Source organism: Lolium rigidum, chromosome 1, assembly GCF_022539505.1.
Source record: "Lolium rigidum isolate FL_2022 chromosome 1, APGP_CSIRO_Lrig_0.1, whole genome shotgun sequence".
NCBI lineage: Eukaryota > Viridiplantae > Streptophyta > Magnoliopsida > Poales > Poaceae > Lolium > Lolium rigidum.
Window position 1 is genome coordinate 290,682,058 of NC_061508.1, and position 21,777 is coordinate 290,703,834.

At 47.5% G+C, this 21,777-nt stretch overlaps 1 protein-coding gene across 1 annotated transcript in view; it reads right to left on the reverse strand.

Moving 5' to 3' along the window:
- Positions 1–2,960: 2,960 nt before the first annotated feature.
- LOC124660063 (C2 and GRAM domain-containing protein At1g03370-like) overlaps positions 2,961–21,777 on the reverse strand; it is a 27,782-nt gene continuing 8,965 nt past the window's right edge. Inside the window, exon 11 of the mRNA XM_047197859.1 lies at positions 2,961–3,242. Within this exon, the coding sequence (XP_047053815.1) occupies positions 2,961–3,242 (282 nt within the window). The remainder of the gene's footprint in view (positions 3,243–21,777) is intronic.

Below are 21,777 nucleotides of genomic sequence, written 5' to 3' on the forward strand. Positions count from 1 at the left end.
TGTTTATACTGTATTTTAGTTTCGGAATGGAATTAGGAAATGGAAGTCTGTGTTAGGGCTTCGCGATAGACTATGCCAACACTTAGGGCATCTCGAGCGGCGCGAGTCCGCCGTGATCGGAACTCTGCTCCCAAAGTGACCGGGCCGATGCGCTAGGTTTACGTCTTCGTGGACGTTCCGCGGTCACGTCGAGTGTCCGCCGAAAAAGAAGTAGGATCCGCGCATTAGTGGCAGGGAGGCCGATATTATTTCCGCCAGTGGCCATTCCCCGCGTGAAATATCAAAATAGACCGGCGCGAGCAGTCCAGAAGCGATGGACGTCCTCGCCGCCGCAGCCACCGCCATGGATGCGGAGCAAACCCTCGCACCCGCCGCCCCACACTCCCCCGTAGCCACGACCATAGCCACAATGGAGGGTGCAGCTCCGGTGGAATCAAAGCGGGCCGCCACCGGCGGCGGCCGGGAGGCAAAGCCGAAGGTGCTCTCCAAGGAGGAGAAAATCAAGACTACCGCGGCCGCCAACCAGCAGGCCTGGCAGATGCAGATCAAAACCGGCGTCGCGCAAGTAGCCCTACATCCGACCTTAACGGAGGGCTACATGCTCGTCAAGAGAGAGGGGGTCGCCGGCGTCGCTCCTCCGGCCTCGTCGGTGAGCTCGGTAAGTTCCCAGCTGCGTCCTGGAACTCCCGCTCCCTTGTAGGTCCACCCGGCATCGCGGTTCGCCTCCGGCGTGCCGCCGGTGCAGTTGACCGGGGCACCGGAGAAGTTCAACGGGGCGGCGATTCCCGACCTCAACCGGACGCCTAGAAGCGGTGACTCCTGCCCGGGCGCGACACACAAGACGCGCCAGGTGCCGGATGAGAGCATGCCATAGCCCCGCATCCTGTTCTACGAAATGGCGCCGCCTGCCTTGATGATGGACGACCCGGTACGTGAGCTCTCTCAATGTGTGCAACTGCCGTGTATCATGCGTCTGACGTCCGGTCATTCGTAGGCGTATTGGAAGGACCGCCATGAGACAGACATCCATGCCTTGATCTTCGATGGCGGCTTCGTTGGCGATGATCGGGCTGGGACAGGCCCGCTTGATGACTGGGCACCGACGCAAGATGCAGAGGACATCGAAACCGCACGGTTGTTCGCCACTCAGTAGACGCATCCATCACTCGTGTCCGTAGACGACTTCTACGATGCGCCAATACAGCCTATCCCCACGAACATTGCTACCAAGAAGAAGGGGGAGAGCCGAAGGACACAAGGCTTCGTGGACGACGAGGACACGTGTTTGTGTGAAGCGTGGCTGGCAACGAGCCATGACTGTATTAATGGCGCGCAGCAAAAGGGCAAGGTCTATTGGGCCAAGGTCTTGCAGCAGTACAACGAGACCAAGATGCACCCGCCCTACCATATCACAAGCCCTCGAACGGAAGAGTCCCTCCGAAAAAGATGGAACTACATCAAACAAGAGACAAGCAGGTTCTGCTCGGCGGTCGGACATGCTAAGAACAACCCCGTAAGCGGCGCTGGTGTCATTTCAGTGGTAAAAACAATACAACCATCATCATTCTACACTATTTGCATCATTTTATGTACATCATTGGCGGCTATGATTGCAGGTATCCCGCGCCTTGGAGAAGTTCAGGGCGACGCATAAGAAGGGCTTCCATATTGTCCATTGCTGGGACGTGCTCAAGGACGCCAACAAGTGGATGACAAGCTTTGTGTCCTACAACGAAGCTGTGAGGAATGGGACAGCGATCAACCTCGACGGCGAAGACGACGATCAAGGCCGTCCAGCCCTTCCACCTCGCCCCCGAGGGCATAAGGCTACCAAGGCCGATCTAGCCCGGGAGGCGCAGGCCATTGCGTTCACCCAGAGCATGGAGAAGATAATGGCCGGGAATCTTGCCGCCTTGGCTGCTAGGGACGAGAAGAGGCGTCTGGAAAGGAGGCCGCAGCTGCCATCTACCACAACCTCGCGAAGGAGGTCATTGAGGTCCAAAGGATGGACATCGAGGCCAAAAAGGCAGACGCCGAGGCCAAATTGCGTGACGCCGAGGCGAGGAGGATGGACGCCGAGGCCAAGACCCGTGCAGAAGACACAAGGATCATGCTTGCCGACTTGAGCAGCGTCGACGACGACACAGGGCATGGTTCATGAAGAGGCGCGCCGAAATCCGTGCATGAGACACCTGATCGCCATCGCCATGCACCCAACACCTTGGCCTCCTTTTGGACTTTTTTTTATTGTTGTTCAGGCCTTGTTGTGCCCCTTTTGCTCCACTTTGCGCCGTACCTTGTGCAAGGTGTGATGAACATATTGCAGACCTCAATTTGCGGCTGTAATTTCGTGCAAAGTTGACGCTAGTTCCTCTTTTTTGAAATCTGGCATGCGCCGAAAATGCGTCGTCTGCCAGGCGACGCAAATGGACGCCCACGGACATTTTGGGTGTTCGAAATGCGTCGTGCCGTTGGAGATGCCCTTAGACCATCTCCAGCCCTGGGGCTCCCAGGTCCAAATCCGGCGCTATTTAGCGCCGGATGGATGTATATTTTTTTATCTGAGGAGACTCATTTTCCCAGCGGCGAGTCAAGGATGGATGAAAAATTTTAATTAAAAAACAGCGAATTCAGACAAAACAAGACGAAATTCGTTCAAACATAAGCGAAATTTAAAGATATTTAACATATATAGGCGAGTTCGTACATATATAGGCCTAATTCGTACATATATTTGAATTCGGTCAGATGGAAACATAAACTAAAACTAATAACGGCCTTCTACATGCCGAAATGGTGGTAGAAGGCCGTGTAGTCGCCGTCGTCGTTGTCGTCGCTCGAGTTGACGGCGTCCTCGGGTGGCGGCGCCTCGTACCAGCGGCTAGAACCCTGGCCAGGGTCGCTGGCGCATGGCGGCGTCGGCCGGTAGAGCTCGTCGTCGCTGCTCTCCTCGAGCTTGATCAGCGGCACGGGCTTGGGCGCGATGTTTGTTGCGGCGGCCGATGCGGCGGCGCGGACGGCGCGTTGCCGCGTAGCAGGCGACGATGTTGCTCCACCTCCTGCCGCTCCCAGTCCCGCCTGGACCAGTCGAGTGCGGCGTCGATGGGGAGCGCGTTGTCGGCGGGAACCTTGTCGTTGAGCGGCCTAGCGATCGCCTCCGCCACCGTGGCGTCCTCGGCGTGCTTGGCCTCCTCCTCGGCGAGCTGGTTCGCGGCGGCGGCCTCCTTTTTCGACGACTTCCTCTTGCGGCCGCGTGAGGGAGAAGAAGTTTGGTCGCGGATGACGAGGGTGTCGCTGCTGCGCCCTCTGGTCGGCGGTGGAGACGTCGGCTCCTTCTTGATGAAGGCCAGTGTCGACGGCGGAGGAGCCGATCCGCCGGACCTGGACGCCGACCTCAACCCAAACAAGGAGGAGGGCGGCGCCATCCTCCTCGGCGTCCAGGAATTACCGTGCCGGCGCGACACGGTAGCCGCCACCGACGGCGGCATCCCTAGAACGGGGGAGTTCCTACCCTCGATGTGCGCGAGCACATTCTCGAGGGTGCGGCCAGGCGCGCTCCACCAGCGATGGCGGCCGGCGGCGTTGTTCCTAGCGGGAGGAGGAGGAGGCCCGTCATATTGGGCGAGCTCGCGTTCGTACATCTGTCGGAAGAAGTGCGTCCACGCCTCGTAATTGTCGGGGAAGAAGCGCTCCTCCGCACGCTGCTCGTCACTAAGAGTGATGAGCACCGCGTCGATCCCCGCCTCTAGGGCGGCGCGACCGATTGGTGGCGGCGGGATCGGGACGCCGCCCGCGCTGAGTCGCCATCCTCCGGGCGCGCGGAAGTCCGGCGGCGCAGGATAGCCCGCCGCGTGCAAGAGCCGGCCCTCCCATTGGTGGAGAGAGCGGCGGTCGAAGCCATTGTTCGCCGCGCCATCGTTCGTCATTGATGATCGCTGCTAGCTCTCGCTCGATGAGATTGGGGAAGCTTGGTGGTGTGGTAACAGGGAGACGGTGTGGTGAATGTGGCCAGATGCGGTAGTTCGGCGATAAATAGAGGGTGACACGCGTGAAACCGAGGCGACGACATTAACTCTCCGCGTGGAAGCTACGCGTCCGACGAAGACTGACCGGCGGCAGGCTTTTACAGCGCGCGGAAGACGATGCAATGAGGATGACGATCGGACTTTCTCGCCGACAAGTCGGGGCCACCAGCCGCGCGGGAAGTTTTCTCGGTGTTTTCCCGTGCTTTCGTTTCGTCCGGAGTCCTCGAGCGCTCCCCGGGGGGCCGGGGATGACCTGGGCTCCCCGGATGGATGAAAGCCCAAATCCGGACGAAAACGAGGATCCAGGGGCGCGACTGGGCCATTTTCGTCCATCCGGATGAAAAAAAAAAGGCGTCTTGGCCTTCTCGGGGAGACGGATGGAGATGCTCTTAGGAAATCCCGGGGTGACTTCATCGGTCCATCCCGCACCCGAGCGTCCGGATAGGTCATATCGAACAAAAATCGTGACCTAATGCGGCGATGCATCTTAAAAACGGATGGCCGCGGCGTTCGGGATGACCTAAAGTCGTTCCAAATGTGGACTTGGTTTGTGTGACCGTGGATGGCACGCGGCATCACCCCGCATCCAGAGTCCACCTATTGGTGGGCGCGCGTCTTATTTAATGTGGACCGGGAGGGGACTATCCCTATCCACTCCAGTCCCCACTCCTCTTTGCTTCTCCGCAGGCACGAGCTTCGCTCCCGGCGCGAACGACCACGAGGCCGGCCACAGCCAACAGATCGCGTCGACAACATTCTCGATGGCGCCACCGGCGCCCGAGCAGGAGCGCATCTACATCACCGTCATGGTGACGTGGGATGCTGGCGCCCCATGCCGTGGGGGGGCGTCCACCTCCCCCACGGGTGGCACCTGAGCCCAGATCGCGTTCTGGTGCCACCGATCCCTGCCACCGGTCGTGCTTGCCTAGCCGAGATCCAGCGGCGCCACGCCCTGCTCCTGCCGGACCTCAAGGAGGACCCGACGTACGTGGAGAAGAGTTCCTACTAGGACCTCTGGTTCGAGGGGGAGCACGGCGCGCACCGCCGCACATTCTTCGCCTCGCGCGCGGCTGATACGTCTCCAACGTATCTATAATTTCTTATGTTCCATGCTAGTTTTATGACAATACCTACATGTTTTATTAACACTTTATAATGTTTTTATGCATTTTCTAGGACTAACCTATTAACAAGATGCCACGGTGCCGGTTCTCGTTTTACTGCTGTTTTTGATTTCAGAAAAGTTGGTTTACAAATATTCTCGGAATTGGACGAAACAAAAGCCCACGGCCCTATTTTCCATGGAGTGTTCCAGAAGACCGAAGAAGAGTCGAGAAAGGCCAACAGGGGGGCCACACCATAGGGCGGCACGGCAGTGGGGCCCCCCGCGCCGACATATGGGGAGGGAGCCCCCTGGCTCCCCCGACGCTGCCCCTTCTCCTATTTATTCCTTCGTCTCCGAAAACCCTAGCACCGAGAGCCAAAATACGAGAACAGTTCCAGAGACGCCGCCGCCGTAAACTCCATCTCGGTGGGTTCAGAAGATCTCCTCCGGCACCCTGCCGGAGAGGGGAATCATCACCGGAGGGCTCTACATCACCATGCCCGCCTCCGGACTGATGCGTGAGTAGTTCATCCTTGGACTATGGGTCCATAGCAGTAGCTAGATGGTTGTCTTCTCCTATTATGCCATCATGTTTAGATCTTGTGAGCTGCCTATCATGATCAAGATCATCTATTTGTAATGCTACATGTTGTGTTTGTTGGGATCCGATGAATATGGAATACTATGTCAAGTTGATTATTGATCTATCATATATGTTATTTATGATCTTGCATGCTCTCCGTTGCTAGTAGAGGCTACGGCCAAGTTGATACTTGTAACTCCAAGAGGGGGTATTTATGCTAGATAGTGGGTTCATGCCTCCATTGAATCTGGGACAGTGATAGAAAGTTCTAAGGTTATGGATGTGATGTTGCCACTAGGGATAAAACATCAATGCTTTATCTAAGGATATTTGTATTGTTTACATTACGCACAGTACTTAATGCAATTGTATGTTGCTTGCAACTTAATACTGGAAGGGGTGCGGATGCTAACCCGAAGGTGGACTTTTTAGGCATAGATGCATGCTGGATGGCGGTCTATGTTCTTTGTCGTAATGCCCTAAGTAAATCTCATAGTAGTCATCATGATATGTATGTGCATTGTTATGCCCTCTTTATTTGTCAATTGCCCAACTGTAATTTGTTTACCCAACATGTTATTTATATTACTGGAGAGATGATGTCTACGGGTGCTTCTATTCTTGTAGACAGTGTCGGGCCTCCAAAAGCAGAGGTTTGTAGAACAGCAGCAAGTTTCCCTTAAGTGGATCACCCAAGGTTTATCGAACTCAGGGAGGAAGAGGTCAAAGATATCCCTCTCAAGCAACCCTGCAATCACGATACAAGAAGTCTCTTGTGTCCCCAACACACCTAATACACTTGTCAGATGTATAGGTGCACTAGTTCGGCGAAGAGATAGTGAAATACAAGTAGTATGGATGTATATGAGTGGTAATAGCAATCTGAATAAAATATGGCAGCGAGTAAACATGCAACAGAATAGTAAATAAACGGAGATTCGATGTTTGGAAACAAGGCCTAGGGATCATACTTTCACTAGTGGACACTCTCAACATTGATCACATAATAAAACCACTCTACACTCTCTTGTTGGATGATGAACACCACTAATTGCGTAGGGCTACAAGAGCACCTCAATGCCGGAGTTAACAAGATCCACAACATTCGATATTCATATTTAAATAACCTTAGAGTGCATGATAGACCAACGCAATCACACCGAGAACTAACATAGCATGCACACCGTCACCGATAGACTATGAAAGGGGGAATAAATTGCATCAATACCATCATAGTAATAGTTAACTTCATAATCTACAAGAGATCACAATCATAAACTACGCCAAGTACTACACGATGCACACACTATCACCATTACATCATGGAGGAGGAATAGTCTACTTTAATAACATCACTAGAGTAGCACATAGATGATATTCAACTAGATCACAAAGAGAGAGATGAACCACATAGCTACAGCGAGCCCTCAGCCCAGGGGTGAATTACTCCCTCCTCATCATGGAGACAGCGATGGCGGTGAAGATGGCGGTGGAGATGGCGGTGGAGATGACTCCGGGGGCAATTCCCCGTCCCGGCAGGGTGCCGGAACAGAGACTTCTGTCCCCCGAATTGGAGTTTCGCGATGGCGGCGGCTCTGGAAGGTTTTCCCGGGTTTCGTCAAACGGTGTAGGGTTTTCGCGGCGGAGACCTTAAGTAGGCGGAAGCGGAGCCTCGAAGGGGCCCTGGTGGGCCCACACACTAGGGGGGTGCGCCCCACCCCTTGGCCGCGCCGCCCTGGCGTGTGGGGCCCCCCTGGCTCCTCTCCGGTACTTCTTCGATGCACTGGAACCTTCCGGGAAAAATAAGGTGCTGGGCATTGATTTCGTCCGATTCCGAGAATATTTCGTTACTAGGATTTCTGAAACCAAAAACAGCAAAAAACAGCAACTGGCCCTTCGGCATCTCGTCAATAGGTTAGTTCCGGAAAACGCATAATAATGACATATAATGTGTATAAAACATGTGAGTATCATCATAAAAGTAGCATAGACCATAAGAAATTATAGATACGTTTGGGACGTATCAAGCATCCCCAAGCTTAGTTCCTACTCGCCCTCGAGTAGGTAAACGATAACAAAGATAATTTCTTAAGTGACATGCTATCATAATCTTGATCAATACTATTGTAAAGCATATGAGATGAATGCAGCGATTCGAAGCAATGGCAAAGATAATGAGTAAACAGATGAATCATATAGCAAAGACTTTTCATGAATAATACTTTCAAGACAATCATCAACAAGACTTGCATAAGAGTTACTCATAAAGCAATAGATTCTTAGTAAAAGCGTTGAAGCAACACAAAGGATGATTAAGTTTCAGCAATTGCTTTCAACTTGTAACATGTATATCTCATGGATAATTGTCAATACAAAGCAATATAACAAGTGCAATAGGTAAACATGTAAGAATCAATGCACACAGTTGATACAAGTGTTTGCTTCTGAGATAGAAAGAATAGGCAAACTGACTCAACAATAAAGTAGAAGATTGGCCCTTCGCAGAGGGAAGCATGGATTACTATATTTGTGCTAGAGCTTTTCATTTTGAAAACAAGAAACAATTTTGTCAATGGTAGTAATAAAGCATATGTGTTATGTATAAGATATCCTATAAGTTGCAAGCCTCATGCATAGTATACCAATAGTGCCCGCACCTTGTCCTAATTAGCTTGGATTAACACGGATTATCATTGCATAGCACATGTTTCAACTCACAAAGGGGTACCTCTATGCCGCCTGTACAAAGGTCTAAGGAGAAAGCTCGCATTGGATTTCTCGCTTTTGATTATTCTCAACTTAGACATCCATACCGGGACAACATAGACAACAGATAATGGACTCCTCTTTAATGCATAAGCATTCAACAACAATTAATATTCTCATAAGAGATTGAGGATTAGTTGTCCAAACTGAAACTTCCACCATGAATCATGGCTTTAGTTAGCGGCCCAATGTTCTTCTCTAACAGTATGCATACTCAAACCATTTGATCATGAAAATCGCCCTTACTTCAGACAAGACGAACATGCATAGAAACTCACATGATATTCAACAAAGGTAAAAGTTGATGGCGTCCCCAGAAACATGGTTACCGCTCAACAAGCAACTTATTAAGAAATAAAACACATAAGTACATATTCTTCACCACGATAGTTTTTAAGGCTATTTGTCCCATGAGCTATATATTGCAAAGGCAAAGAATAGAATTTAGGTAGGTATGGTGGACACAAATGGCATGGTTATTGGCTCAAGGATTTGGATGCACGAGAAGAATTCCTCTCAATACAAGGCTAGGCTAGCAAGGTTGTTTGAAGCAAACTCAAGTATAAAAGGTGCAGCAAAGCTCACATATGAACATATTGTAGGTATTATAAGACTTTATATTGTCTCCTTGTTGTTCAAACACCTCAACCAGAAAATATCTAGACTCTAGAGACCAATCATGCAAACCAAATTTTAACAAGCTCTATGTAGTTCTTCATTAATGGGTACAAAGTACATGATGCAAGAGCTTAAACATGATCCATATGAGCACAATAATTGACAAGTATCACATTATTCAAGACATTATAGCATTTACCACATGCGGCATTTTCCGTTTCCAACCATATAACAATTAACGAAGCAGTTTCAACCTTCGTCATGAACATTAAAAATAAAGCTAAGAACACATGTGTTCATATGCAACAGCGCAGCGTGTCTCTCTCCCACACAATGAATGCTAGGATCCAATTTTATTCAAACAAAACAAAAACAAGAACATAAAGACGCTCCAAGTAAAGTACATAAGATGTGACCGAATAAAAATATAGTTTCAAGAGAAGAAACCTGATAAGTTGTCGATGAAGAAGGGGATGCCTTGGGCATCCCCAAGCTTAGATGCTTGAGTCTTCTTAAAATATGCAGGGATGAACCACGGGGGCATCCCCAAGCTTAGACTCTTCACTCTTCTTGATCATAGTATATCATCCTCCTCTCTTGACCCTTGAAAACTTCCTCCACACCAAACTCAAAACAAACTCATTAGAGGGTTAGTGCATAATCAAAAATTCACATGTTCAGAGGTGACACAAACATTCTTAACACTTCTTGACATTTCTCAAAGCTACTGGAAGGTAATGGAACAAAGAAATCCATCCAACACAGCAAAAGAGGCAATGCAAAATAAAAGGCAGAATCTGTCAAAACAGAACAGTCCGTAAATACGAATTTTATAGAGGCACCAGACTTGCTCAGATGAAAATGCCCAAATTGAATGAAAGTTGCGTACATATCTGAGAATCACTCACGTAAATTGGCAGATTTTTCCGAGTTACCTACAGAGAATCATACCCAAATTCGTGACAGCAAGAAATCTGTTTCTGCGCAGTAATCCAAATCTAGTATCATCTTTACTATCAAAGACTTTACTTGGCACAAAAATGCAATAAAATAAAGATAAGGAGAGGTTGCTACAGTAGTAACAACTTCCAAGACTCAAATATAAAACAAAAGTGCTGTAGTAAAATAAGCACATGGGTTATCTCCCAAGAAGTTCTTTCTTTATAGCCATTAAGATGGGCTCAGCAGTTTTAATGATGCACTCGCAAGAAATAGTAATTGAAGCAAAAGAGAGCATCAAAAAGAAAATTCAAAACAAATTTAAGCCTAACCCACTTCCTATGAAAAGGAATCTTGTAAATAAACAAATTCATGAAGCATAATGCAACAAGCATAGAAAGATAAAACAAGTGTAACTTCAAAAATTTCAGCATATAGAGAGGTGTTTTAGTAACATGAAAATTTCTACAACCATATTTTCCTCTCTCATAATAATATCCAGTAGCATCATGAGCAAACTCAACAATATAACTATCAAATGAAACATTCTTATCATGAGTCTCATGCATAAAATAATTACTACTCCCAACATAAGCATAATCAGTTTTATTAGTTGTAGTGGGAGCAAATTCAACAAAGTAACTATCATTATTATTCTCATCAAGTGTAGGAGGCATAGTATAATCACAATAAAATTTACTCTCCATAGTAGGCGGCACCAGAAGACCACTATCATTATAATCATCATATATAGGAGGTAAAGTATCATCAAAGAAAATTTTCTCCTCAATGCTTGGGGGACTAAAAATATCATGCTCATCAAAACCAGCTTCCCCAAGCTTAGAACTTTCTATATCATTATCAACAATGGTGTTCAAAGCGTTCATATTAATATCATTGCTACTAGCATGCAAATAAGATTCCATAGGTTTTTTAATTTTCGCATCAAACAATCCATGTCTTAACTCAGGAAATAGAATAAGAAGCTCATTGTTGTCCATTATGCCTAACTAGTGTAAACAAGAAACAAAAAGATGCAATTGCAGGATCTAAAGGAAATAGCTTCGAGCACACACACACACAACGGCAACAGAAAAGTACTTAGTTACCTGGGACCGGAGTATGAGTGCCTTTTACCTTTACTCCCCGGCAACGGCGCCAGAAAAGTGCTTGATGTCTACGGGTGCTTCTATTCTTGTAGACAGTGTTGGGCCTCCAAGAGCAGAGGTTTGTAGAACAGCAGCAAGTTTCCCTTAAGTGGATCACCCAAGGTTTATCGAACTCGGGGAGGAAGAGGTCAAAGATATCCCTCTCAAGCAACCCTGCAATCACGATACAAGAAGTCTCTTGTGTCCCCAACACACCTAATACACTTGTCAGATGTATAGGTGCACTAGTTCGGCGAAGATATAGTGAAATACATGTAGTATGGATGTATATGAGTGGTAATAGCAATCTGAATAAAACATGGCAACGAGTAAACATGCAACAGAACAGTAAATAAACGGAGATTCGATGTTTGGAAACAAGGCCTAGGGATCATACTTTCACTAGTGGACACTCTCAACATTGATCACATAATAAAACAACTCTACACTCTCTTGTTGGATGATGAACACCACTAATTGCGTAGGGCTACAAGAGCACCTCAATGCCGGAGTTAACAAGCTCCACAACATTCGATATTCATATTTAAATAACCTTAGAGTGCATGATAGACCAACGCAATCACACCGAGAACTAACATAGCATGCACACCGTCACCGACAGACTATGAAAGGGGGAATAAATTGCATCAATACCATCATAGTAATAGTTAACTTCATAATCTACAAGAGATCACAATCATAAACTATGCCAAGTATTACACGATGCACACACTATCACCATTACATCATGGAGGAGGAATAGTCTACTTTAATAACATCACTAGAGTTGCACATAGATGATATTCAACTAGATCACAAAGAGAGAGATGAACCACATAGCTACAGCAGAGCCCTCAGCCCCGGGGGTGAATTACTCCCTCCTCATCATGGAGACAACGATGGCGGTGAAGATGGCGGTGGAGATGGCGGTGGAGATGACTCCGGGGGCAATTCCCCGTCCCGGCAGGGTGCCGGAACAGAGACTTTTGTCCCCCGAATTGGAGTTTCGCGATGGCGGCGGCTCTGGAAGGTTTTCTCGGGTTTCGTCAAACGGTGTAGGGTTTTCGCGACGGGGACCTTAAGTAGGCGGAAGGGGAGCCTCGGAGGGGCCCTGGTAGGCCCACACACTAGGGGGCGCGCCCCACCCCTTGGCCACGCCGCCCTGGCGTGTGGGGCCCCCTGGCTCCTCTCCGGTACTTCTTCGATGCACTGGAACCTTCCGGGAAAAATAAGGTGCTGGGCATTGATTTCGTCTGATTCCGAGAATATTTCGTTACTAGGATTTCTGAAACCAAAAACAGCAGAAAAGAGCAACTGGCCCTTCGGCATCTCGTCAATATGTTAGTTCCGGAAAACGCATAATAATGACATATAATGTGTATAAAACATGTGAGTATCATCATAAAAGTAGCATGGAACATAAGAAATTATAGATACGTTTGGGACGTATCAAGAGACACCACTAGTGAACTGTGGACCCCGGTCCATTCTTTTACATCTGAAATACAACCTACTGCAATCATTGTTGTCTTTTGTTTTCTGCAAGCAAACATCATTTTTTCCACACCATACGTTTAATCCTTTGTTTTCAGCAAGCCGGTGAGATTGACAACCTCACTGTGTTGTGCAGGTTCCACGTTGGCATCGGAATCCCTGGTGTTGTGCCGCACTACACTCCTTCACCAACAACCTTCACGTGATCTTCATCTCCTACTGGTTCGATAACCTTGGTTTCTTACTGAGGGAAAACTCGCTGCTGTACTCATCATACCTTCCTCTTGGGGTTCCCAACGGACGTGTGCTTTACCGTCACAAGCAGCTACTTTTCTGGCGCCGTTGCCGGGGAGATCAAGACACGCTGCAATGGGAGTGTCTCACACCAAATCTATTTACTTTGTTTATTGTCTTGCTTTATTTTATTTTCTGTCTTGTTTGCTTTCTTTATATCAAAAAAACAAAAAAAATTAGTTACTTGCATTTCATTTATTTTTTTATCATGTCTAGTCCTGTACTTGTTACTCTGTCACCTGAGGAATTGATCTTTACTTTTAAACAAGGGGATGAAGAGAGCTTTAAAGAAGCTTGGTCTAGAATTTTTGATTCTTATGGCAAAACTGAACCTAAAATGACTCTAATCCTACTTCTTAGTAACTTTTATTTTGGGCTTATTCTTCGCTATATATAGAATGCCTTGGATGCTGTAGTGGGAGGAGATTTCCTTCACTGCGATGGGGATCAAACTTTTAATGCCATAAAAAAATTGGTTGCATCATCTAGCTCAGCTAATAAATTTGATTCATCTCTTGCTAGCATTTATGATAGATTAAACACTCTCGAGACAAATATATCTTGTTTAAAAGAAGGGTATAATCAGATTCGTGAATATTATGATTATGTTCCAGTAAACTTTGAACCTTCAATGTGGGTCCCTATTATTAAGGTTGCTATTTGTGGTGAAACTTTTTATGCCTGTTGTGATATTATGTCTGAGTTTTGCCTTATGCCTAAAATTATTTATGAATCTTTGAAACTTTGGGGACTTACTGAAGGTGGAGAAGGAATAACTCTTGCTAATAATTCTGTTATAATTCCTAAGGGGATAGCTGAAGGTGTGTTCACAACCTTTCTTTGAAGAACGGTATCCACTGATTATCTCGTTATTGAATATGTAGGGACAGGACAAATCACACTTGGAAGATCCCTGCTGAAACTCTTGGGAGCAACCATAGATGTGGGAAAAGGCACTCTAAATTTTACCTCTACACCCGGATGCGGTCATGTATTCCCTAGACCAAAGAGTAAGAATAAGAGTAAGAGGGGTAGGCGTAAAGCCCTTGGTAATAATGTTAATGCTTCTTCTCTTGATGTTACTTGATTTTCACTTTCTGCGCCTAGCTGAAAGGCGTTAAAGAAAAACGTTTATGGGAGACAACCCATTATTTTATTTCTGCAATTTTTGTTTTATATTTGAGTCAAGGTGCTTGTTACTACTGTAGCAATACCTTTGTATCTTTATTTTCTTGCATTGTTGTGCCAAGTAAAGTCTTTGATAGAAAGTTGATACTAGATTTGGATTTCTGCGCAGAAACAGATTTTTAGCTGTCACGGTTTTGAGTTTTTCTCTTTGTAGAAAAATCTAAAAATCTTGAAAAAATTCATGAGTAATCCTCAGATATGTACGCAACTTTCATTCAACTGGAGCTTTTCCATCTGAGCATGTTAAGTGCCTCGAAAAAATTTGTCTTTACGGACTGTTCTGTTTTGACAGATTCTGCCTTTTATTTCGCATTGCCTCTTTTACTGTGTTTGAGTGGGTTTCATTGCTCCATTAAATTTCATTAACCTTGGGTAATGTCCAGAAGTGTTGGGAATGATTGTGTCCTTGCGAAACATGTGAATTTTTGATTATGCACTAACCCTCTAATGATATTGCTTTGAGTTTGGTGTGAAGGATGTTTTCAAGGATCAAGAGAGGAGGATGATATAATATGATCAAGAAGAGTGAAAAGTCTAAGCTTGAGGATGCCCCCTGGTTCATCGCTGCATATTTCGAGAAGACTCAAGCGTCTAAGCTTGGGGATGCCCAAGGCATCCCCTTCTTCATCAACAACTTATCAGGTCACCTCTAGTGAAACTATATTTTTATTCCGTCACATCTTATGTGCTTTATTTGGAGCGTCTGTCTGCTTTTATTTTCGTTTTGTCATTTTCATTCTCTGAATAAATCGGATCCTAACATGCTTGTGTGGGAGAGAGACACGCTCCGCTTTTTTCATTTGAACACTGGTGTTCTTCGTTTTATTTTTCATGTTCATGGCAAAAGCTGAAAGCCACTGCACTTATTGCTATTTGGTTGGAAACAGAAAATGCTGCATGTGGTAGTTGGTATATTGTCTTGAATAATTTGATACTTGGCAATTGTTTTGAGCTCTCAAGTAGATCATGTTTAAGCTCTTGCATCATGTAGTTTAAACCTATTAGTGGAGAACTACCGTAGAGCTTGTTGAAATTTGGTTCGCATGATTGGTCTCTCTAAGGTCTAGATATTTTCTGGTAAAAGTGTTTGAGCAACAAGGAAGACACTGTAGAGTCTTTTAATGCTTGCAATATGTTCTTATGTAAGTTTTGTTGTACCGGTTTATACTTGTGTTTGCTTCAAACAACATTGCTAGCCAAAGCCTTGTACTGAGAGGGAATGCTTCTCGTGTGTTGTGGGTATACTTTATGGGTATATCAACGGCATGGCCTAGATCCGGCAAGCCCGGGTGGCCCACAGATGGTGATGAGGCATGTGGCCCATCGGGCGGCCCAGTTGCTGTAGATCCTGAAGGATGAAGTTCAGCCCAGGAACAGGAAGCCGGATCTCAACCGACCTACGAAGGAGGCCGGATCCGTGACAGCCCATGAAGTATCCGGATCCAAGCACGTACTGGAGGAAGGCGGATCCTTGACGTACACGGCAAGATATTGTACCGTAGTTAGGCAACTTGTATTCCGGCTAGGACTCTCCATATAAACCCTAGATCCGTGCGCCTTTATAAGCCGGATCCCGGGAGCCCTAGAGGCACAACCACAACTCATTGTAACAACGCGAAAGCGCCCAGATAATTCCACACAAGCAGCAGTAGGCCCTGTCATCGTGCAGGTGTTCCGAAGCTGGGTAACTCGCGTACCACCGTCCCGTGTGCACTCCGCCCTATGGCCCCTACTTCTTCTTCCCCTCGTGAGGATCCCTCCTCCGAGGTACCGTCGATTAGGCAACGACGGCTGGCGCCCACCGTGGGGCTCGCGGCGTCTGGAGGCTGGAACCGGGAGGGTTCCGCCATGGGAAGCTACGACGACACCATCGCTGTGGGGCGTGTCCTTTACACCGGAAATCTGCCGATCGTCCCTCCGGATGAGTGTTCGATTCCGGCTAAAACCGACCCCGTCAAGCTCTCCATCGTCCCAGTTGGCGGCATACACATCTTCATCGGGGAAACCGTCGATTCCGACGGAAACCCACTGGTAAGTAGCGCTGACGCGACCGCCGCTGAGCAGGACGCAGTCGCGAAGATCCGATCTGAGACGCAGGAACTTCCTAGTGAAGATTCCGCCTTAGATCTGAAAAAATCAAAACCCACCCAATCCGCCCCTGAGCAGGAAGTAACGGTGGAAGACCAATGCAGATCCGCCTGGGTCTCCCAGGTGTTAGAGAAGAAAAGGTGTCACTTCGTACACTTCTTGGCCCATACCGCCGGAACCGCCCCTCATGGAGCCGGAGCTGGTCCCGAGCAGGTCGTGCCCCCGGAAAACAACGCTGCTCCGGATCAGCAAGAGGCTGTCGGAGAAAGCGAAACTCCGGTTGAAGAGTCGATCTTGGGAAATCTAAGCCCAATCTCCGGAGACACCCAGTCCATGGACACTGCAGAGTTTGATCGCAAGGTGATGGAACTCGGATACGGTGAACAGCCTGAAGTCGATTCCGTCCAGCCAAAGCAGGTACTTGCAACTGTAGCGGCGCTCGGAGAAGACGGATCAGAAGCGGTAGGCACTCAATCCGACCCCCAGCCATCCCACCACGGATCTCCGATGTCACGGGAGCGGCCCCGAGGGGATTCTTCCTCGGAGAGCCTCCTGTCGCCTGAAGAGATAGTCGCACAAGCACGCATGGATTTGGTCGCAAAGTCAGACGTCCTCAACAAGCCAATAACTCCTGGCGACGCCGCAGATCCGGAGGCTTTAGAGGCCACTAGAAAGGAGATGCTGGCCACAGCCAAAAAGTTTGCCAACACCGCAGCTGCTATATTGGATGAGAGGGAAGAAGCTGCACAGATCATGGATCGCTTTGAAAGACAGGATCACGAAGTCACCGCAACGCTCGAGCAAGTCAAGAGTATGAGAAAGGAGTGGGAGGTGAAAATGACCTACGCACAGGCGGAGGCTGATAGAATCATCAGAGAAGCAATCCCTCCCCGCAGGATCAACTTCGCAACCCCCGCCGAACAGCAGCCGCTCGCCACCCCAAAGGACAATATGGCGAAAGCTGCAGAAATTCTGAAGAAAAGTGACGAGGAGATTGACATCAATTACTTACGCACGCTCGTCGCTTCAGCGGTTAAACAACAAAGCAAGGCAGACACTTCGCGCAAGTTGGAATCCAACCCGGAGCATTGCGTCTCCACTGCGCAGAAGGACGCCCACAACAATCGCCATCAAGATGACGAGTCGCGAACCGGATCCTCGGAACGCAGAAGGAGAGCCAGGGAACACCCAAATCCGATCCCCATACCATCAAAGACGCCACCGTCAGATCCGAGAAAGGGAAAGGATGCAAAGTACTCTGGACGAGACAAGTACCGCAACGCCTCTCCTCCGCCTAATGGTTACCCGCGTCCTCCTCGTCGCCGTAGTCCAGCCGGAAACACCAGGCCTCAAGGGCATGGTGGAATTGTTATCCGCGACATCGTGATGCCCTCCGGAAACCGGAACAGGGAGCGCACGCCGGAACCTCGCCGGAATCGAACAATGATCGTGAGCCCGAGCCTAGGAGGAGCCGGAATGAGGAGCGCGACCCGGAGCCCCGCCGGAGCCGGAACGACCGGGGCAGCCAGCGTCACGGCGAAGGCAGCCACGGGAGCCGGAGCCGGCACCGGGAGGGCCGGGGAGAATCGCGGCGGAAGCGAGGAGGTCGGATCGGCCCCTCGCAGTCTCCTCACCACCACCTAGCGGTGGCGGCGGAGGTGGAGGCGGAGGCGGTGGCCGGAGATCTCGCTCTCGCTCACGGTCCCCCGTCACGGCTCGCGCGACGCGCGGGGAACGCCTCAACGAATACAGAACCGACTACATCGGACCAAAGTGCTTTGGCAGGATGATTCGAGAGGAACCAAAGCCAAGGAGCTCCCTCAAGCTACCCGGAAATCTGAAGCATTATGATGGCACCGAAAGGCCGGATACCTGGATTGAGGATTACTACAATGCAGTAACCTTTGCCGGAGGAACCCCTAATATCGCCTGCCGCATGCTCCAGTTGTACCTTGTAGGTCCAGCCCGGATCTGGCTCAGCGACCTCGAGAAAAACTCCATCTTTTGTCGGTTCGACCTGAAGACCGCTTTTGAGAAACACTTCGGAGGCACCTAAAAAGACCTGCCACGGCAAGCGACTTACAAGCTTGTATCCAGAAGAAGGGAGAAACCTCAAGAAACTTCCTCACACGATGGTTGGCATGCGAGAACGAGTGCGAAAACGTCGACCACACCACTGCCATGTACGCCTTCATTGGTGGACTGCAGAGAGGAGGATTGCTGAGGCATAAGCTTACATGTTTGGCTAACGCCAACAAACTGACTTTGGACGAGATGATCTCCATTGCCAGTGATTGATGTCTACGTTCCCCCTCCTTTCCTGTAGACAGTGTTGGGCCTCCAAGAGCAGAGGTTTGTAGAACAGCAGCAAGTTTCCCTTAAGTGGATACCCAAGGTTTATCGAACTCAGGGAGGAAGAGGTCAAAGATATCCCTCTCATGCAACCCCGCAACCACAAAGCAAGAAGTCTCTTGTGTCCCCAACACACCTAATAGGTGCACTAGTTCGGCGAAGAGATAGTGAAATACAGGTGGTATAAATAAGTATGAGCAGTAGCAACGGTGCCGGAAAAGTGCTTGGCGTGTAGTTGATGGTGGTGGTATTGCGAGCAGTAGTAACGCAGTAAAACAGTAAACAAGCAGTAGTAACTCAGCAGTATTTAGGAACAAGGCCTAGGGATTACACTTTCACTAGTGGACACTCTCAACATTGATCACATAACAGAATAGATAAATGCATACTCTACACTTTTGTTGGATGATGAACACATTGCGTAGGATTACACGAACCCTCAATGCCGGAGTTAACAAGCTCCACAATAATGCTCATGTTTAAGTAACCTTTAGTGTAAGATAGATCAACGCTACTAAACCAAGTACTAGCATAGCATGCACACTCGTCACCTTCATGCATATGTAGGAGGAATAGATCACATCAATATTATCATAGCAATAGTTAACTCCATAATCTACAAGAGATCATGATCATAGCACAAACCAAGTACTAACACGGTGCACACACTCGTCACCATTACACACGTGCAAGGAGGAATAGAACTACTTTAATAACACATCACTAGAGTAGCACATAGATAAATTGTGATACAAACACATTGCAATCATAAAGAGATATAAATAAGCACCTCACTATGCCATTCAACAGTGAATAAGTATTCTGTGAAATCTAGCCTAAGAGACCCACACAGTGCACACACTGTCACCTTTACACACGTGGGACTAGGAGTCTCCGGAGATCACATAAGTAAAACTCACTAGACTAGCATAATGACATCTAGATTACAAGCATCATCATATGAATCTCAATCATGTAGGGCAGCTCATGAGATTATTGTATTGAAACACATAGGAGAGAGATGAACCACATAGCTACCGGTACAGCCCCCGAGCCTCGATGGAGAACTACTCCCTCCTCATGGGAGCAGCAGCGGTGATGAAGATGGCGGTGGAGATGGCAGCGGTGTCGATGGAGAAGCCTTCCGGGGGCACTTCCCCGCTCCGGCAGGGTGCCGGAACAGGAGACTCCTGTCCCCCGGATCTTGGCTTCGCGATGGCGGCGGCTCCGGGAAGGTTTTCCGTATTGTGGTTCTTCGCATCGGGGTTTTCGATCCAGGGGCTTTATATAGGCGAAGAGGCGGCGCAGGAGGGCCGACAGGGGGGCCACACCATAGGCGGCGCGGCCCCTCCGGCCGCGCTAGCCTAGGGTTTGGTGGCCTCCGTGGCCCCCCTCCGACCTCTCTCGGTGTGTTCCGGATGCTTCCGGGGATTCTAAGATCTTTGGCGTTGATTTCGTCCGATTCCGAGAATATTTCGTTACTAGGATTTCCGAAACCAAAAACAGCAGAAAACGAGAACCGCACTTCGGCATCTTGTTAATAGGTTAGTTCCAAAAAATGCACGAATATGACATAAAGTGTGCATAAAACATGTAGATAACATCAATAATGTGGCATGGAACACAAGAAATTATCGATACGTCGGAGACGTATCAGCATCCCCAAGCTTAGTTCTGCTCGTCCCGAGCAGGTAAAACGATAACAAAGATAATTTCCGGAGTGACATGCCATCATAAACTTGATCATACTATTTGTAAAGCATATGTAGTGAATGCAGCGATCAAAACAATGTATATGACATGGGTAAACAACTGAATCATAAAGCAAAGACTTTTCATGAATAGCACTTCAAGACAAGCATCAATAAGTCTTGCATAAGAGTTAACTCATAAAGCAATAATTCAAAGTAAAGGTATTGAAGCAACACAAAAGAAGATTAAGTTTCAGCGGTTGCTTTCAACTTATAACATGTATATCTCATGGATAATTGTCAATGCAAAGCAATATAACAAATGCAATATGCAAATATGTAAGAATCAATGCACGGTTCACACAAGTGTTTGCTTCTTGAGATGGAGAGAAATAGGTGAACCGACTCAACAATGAAAGTAAAAGAATGGTCCTCCATAGAGGAAAAGCATCGATTGCTATATTTGTGCTAGAGCTTTGATTTTGAAAACATGAAACAATTTTGTCAACGGTAGTAATAAAGCATATGCATCATGTAAATTATATCTTATAAGTTGCAAGCCTCATGCATAGTGTACCAATAGTGCCCGCACCTTGTCCTAATTAGCTTGGACTACCTGGATTATCACCGCAATACATATGCTTTAACCAAGTTTCACAAAGGGGTACCTCTATGCCGCCCTGTACAAAGGTCTAAGGAGAAAGCTCGCATTTGGATTTCTCGCTTTTGATTATTCTCAACTTAGACATCCATACCGGGACAACATAGACAACAGATAATGGACTCCTCTTTTAATGCTTTAAGCATTTGACAACAATTAATTCTTTTCTCATTAGAGACTTGAGGATATTTTTCCAAAACTGAAACTTCCACCATGGATCATGGCTTTAGTTAGCGGCCCAATGTTCTTCTCTCACAATATGCATGCTCAAACCATTCAACTCAGTGTAGATCGCCCTTACTTCAGACAAGACGAACATGCATAGCAACTCACATGAAATTCAACAATGAGTTGATGGCGTTCCCAGAAACATGGTTATCGCACAACAAGCAACTTAATAAGAGATAAAGTGCATAATTACATATTCAATACCACAATAGTTTTTAAGCTATTTGTCCCATGAGCTATATATTGCAAAGGTGAATGATGGAATTTTAAAGGTAGCACTCAAGCAATTTACTTTGGAATGGCGGGAAAATACCATGTAGTATAGGTAGGTATGGTGGACACAAATGGCATAGTGGTTGGCTCAAGTATTTTGGATGCATGAGAAGTATTCCCTCTCGATACAAGGTTTAGGCTAGCAAGGCTTATTTGAAACAAACACAAGGATGAACCGGTGCAGCAAAACTCACATAAAAGACATATTGAAAACATTATAAGACTCTACACCGTCTTCCTTGTTGTTCAAAACTCAATACTAGAAATTATTTAGACTTTAGAGAGACCAATTATGCAAACCAAATTTTAGCATGCTCTATGTAT